General features: G+C 40.2%; 1 protein-coding gene across 1 annotated transcript in view; it reads right to left on the reverse strand.

Moving 5' to 3' along the window:
• Nucleotides 1-2,598, reverse strand: part of LOC103214091 (ATP-binding cassette sub-family A member 9-like) — a 47,221-nt gene that overhangs the window by 41,283 nt on the left and 3,340 nt on the right. Inside the window, 1 exon segment of the mRNA XM_042783538.1 lies at nt 1,960-1,990. Within this exon segment, the coding sequence (XP_042639472.1) occupies nt 1,960-1,990 (31 nt within the window).

The raw sequence follows: 2,598 nt of genomic DNA on the forward strand, positions 1-2,598 counted from the left end.
CTTACAACACCTGTGAGTCTGGTGTCCTTTGAAGATCTCCATGTGTTTTGGCCTCAATCTTTCCCTAAGTCTAGGAGGTTCTCAGCACAGGATTCATGGATCCAAAGGATGCACTCCACTCCTGGCTCTTCTTTCTTGGTGATAAATCCTTCTGATCTTTGTTCACTTGTTTAATCTCTTATTTCTCAGAAGATAGTGACTCAAGATACAGCCTAGTCCTGTAAATTTTATCATGCCTCATTAACATAATCGCCATTAATCCTGCCTCATTTACAACACGAGGATCACAAAATGCAGGATAATTTCATAATACTGAAGATAATTACATAATGCTGAGAATCATGTTTTGGGCAGACACACTTCAATCTCTAACTGTTGCTATGAGTCAGAACCAAATCAATGGTTGTGGTTTTGTTTCTTGGGTATGAAGAGTTTATAGGTGGAATATACTATGCAAAAGCATCTGATTGTGTGGATCATAACAAATTATGGATAACATTGAGAAGAATAGGAATTCCAGAACACTTAATTATGCTCAGGAGGAACCTGTACATAGACCAGAAGGCTGTCATTCAAACAGAACAAGGGGATACTGCATGTTTTAAAATCAGGAAGGGAGTGTGTCAGGGCTGTATCCTTTCACCGTGCTTATTCAATTTGTGTGCTGAGCAAATAATCTGAGAAGCTGGACTATATGAAGAAGAGCATGGCTCAGGATTGGAGGAAGACTCATTAACAACCTGTGATATGCAGAAGACACAACTTTGCTTGCTGAAAATGAAGATGACTTGAAGCACTTACTGATGAGGATTAAAGACTACAGTTTGCTGTATGGATTACATGTCAACATAAAGAAAACAAAACTCCTCACAACTGGACCAATAAGCAGCATCATGATAAAAGGAGAAAAGATTGAAGTTGTCAAAGATATCATTACTACTTATTTCCACAGTCAACACCAATGGAAGCAGCAGTCAAGACATCAGATGACATATTGTACTGGGCAACTCTGCTGCAAAATACCTCTTTAAAGTGCTGAAGAGCAAAGATATCTCTTTGAAGACTAAGGTGTGCCTAACCCAATCACCTCCTATGCATGTGAAAGCTGGACAGTAGATAAGGAAGACGATAGAAGAGTTGATCCTTTTGAGTTGTGGTGTTGGTGAAGAATACCGAAGGTACCATAAACCGCCACAAGAACTAACAAATGTGTCCTGGAAGAAGTGCAGCCAGAATGCTCCATGGAAGTACAAATGGCCAGACTTCGTCTCACCTACTTTGGTCATGTTGTCAGAAGGGACCATTCCCTGGAGAAGGATGTCATGCTTGGGAATGTGGAGGGTCAACGAAAAAGGGGAAGGCCTTCAACGAGATGGATTGACACAGTGGCTGCAACAATGGGCTCAGGTATAGCAGGGATTGTGAGGCTGGCACAGGACCAGGCAGTGTTTTGTTCTGTTGTACATAGGGTCGCTATGAGTTGGAGCTGACTTGATGGCACCTAAAAACAACAACAATATATTTTCATTCGTGGTGATAATTTCATGAGTGAAACCTCTTTTGCAAAGAGGTTCAGCTTTGTGTAAGAAGAAAATGATAAATTATCAAACTAGCCAATTAAAAGTAGAAATTCAATTTCTACCCAGTGTCTGATTTTCAGTGCTTGTGATACTATGAAGGGCCATGTTTTCCAAGCATTAAATCAGACAGATGCTTATGGGATAACCTATTAAAAGTAGAATCTGAACACCATCAATAATGGAGTATCATCCTTTATTTAGCAACTTAAAAGAGAACAAATTGTGCTGAGAGAGAAAAATAAAAACATCTCCTGTTTGTTAAGTGTTAATATTTGCAACAGTGATCAGGAATTTTAATACTTAGAACATCCAGTGTGAATTATTAAGAAATCGCTTTTAAACCTTTTGTAATAAGTGAAACAATTCCATTGATTCTTACCTGGGCCATTCCAGTAGTGAAGGCAAAGGGGCTAAGAGGACATAAGGCCCACTCCAGAAAAGCATGAAGGTATCTGTACGGTGCAGCGAATCCCAGGCTCCCCCAAAAGACAGTGAGAAGGAACATGACCAGGCCAGGAAGGAAAGCTTTCTTCGTCAGTGTGCTCATCAGGAAAGCTAAGGTTATCTGAGAGGGAAGAAAACTCTCAGCTAGTATATAATGCTCCGGGAATCATCAGTAGAATCATAGAAGAACTTCATATTACAAAATTACAGTTCACTCATTTTACACTGCTAGATACTGCTTCACGCAAATACTGCAAACAAAAACAAAGGAAATGTGACCAGAATCATAGCCCAGTGTCAGACACTAGAAGGTTTCTATGGGAAAGAGCCCTAATCAAGACAGGGGGTTGGGTGGGGTGGAGGGAGATGGATGTGAAGAAAAGGTTGAGGATAAGGAAGAAGGGGGAGGGGGAGGAGGAGAAGGAGAAGGGAAACAGATATTAAATTCACCAACTCACCAATGACAGACTGTATAGGAGAAATAGGATGAAGATCACCATGAAACCAGTCAGTACAAACATTGGATAGATTTTACAATAAGAGCCATCAAATGGCTACAATAAAGATGAAGCCA

This window comes from Orycteropus afer, unplaced genomic scaffold, assembly GCF_000298275.1.
Source record: "Orycteropus afer afer isolate SDZICR_OR568_19922 unplaced genomic scaffold, OryAfe1.0 scaffold00018, whole genome shotgun sequence".
Classification (NCBI taxonomy): Eukaryota; Metazoa; Chordata; class Mammalia; order Tubulidentata; family Orycteropodidae; genus Orycteropus; species Orycteropus afer.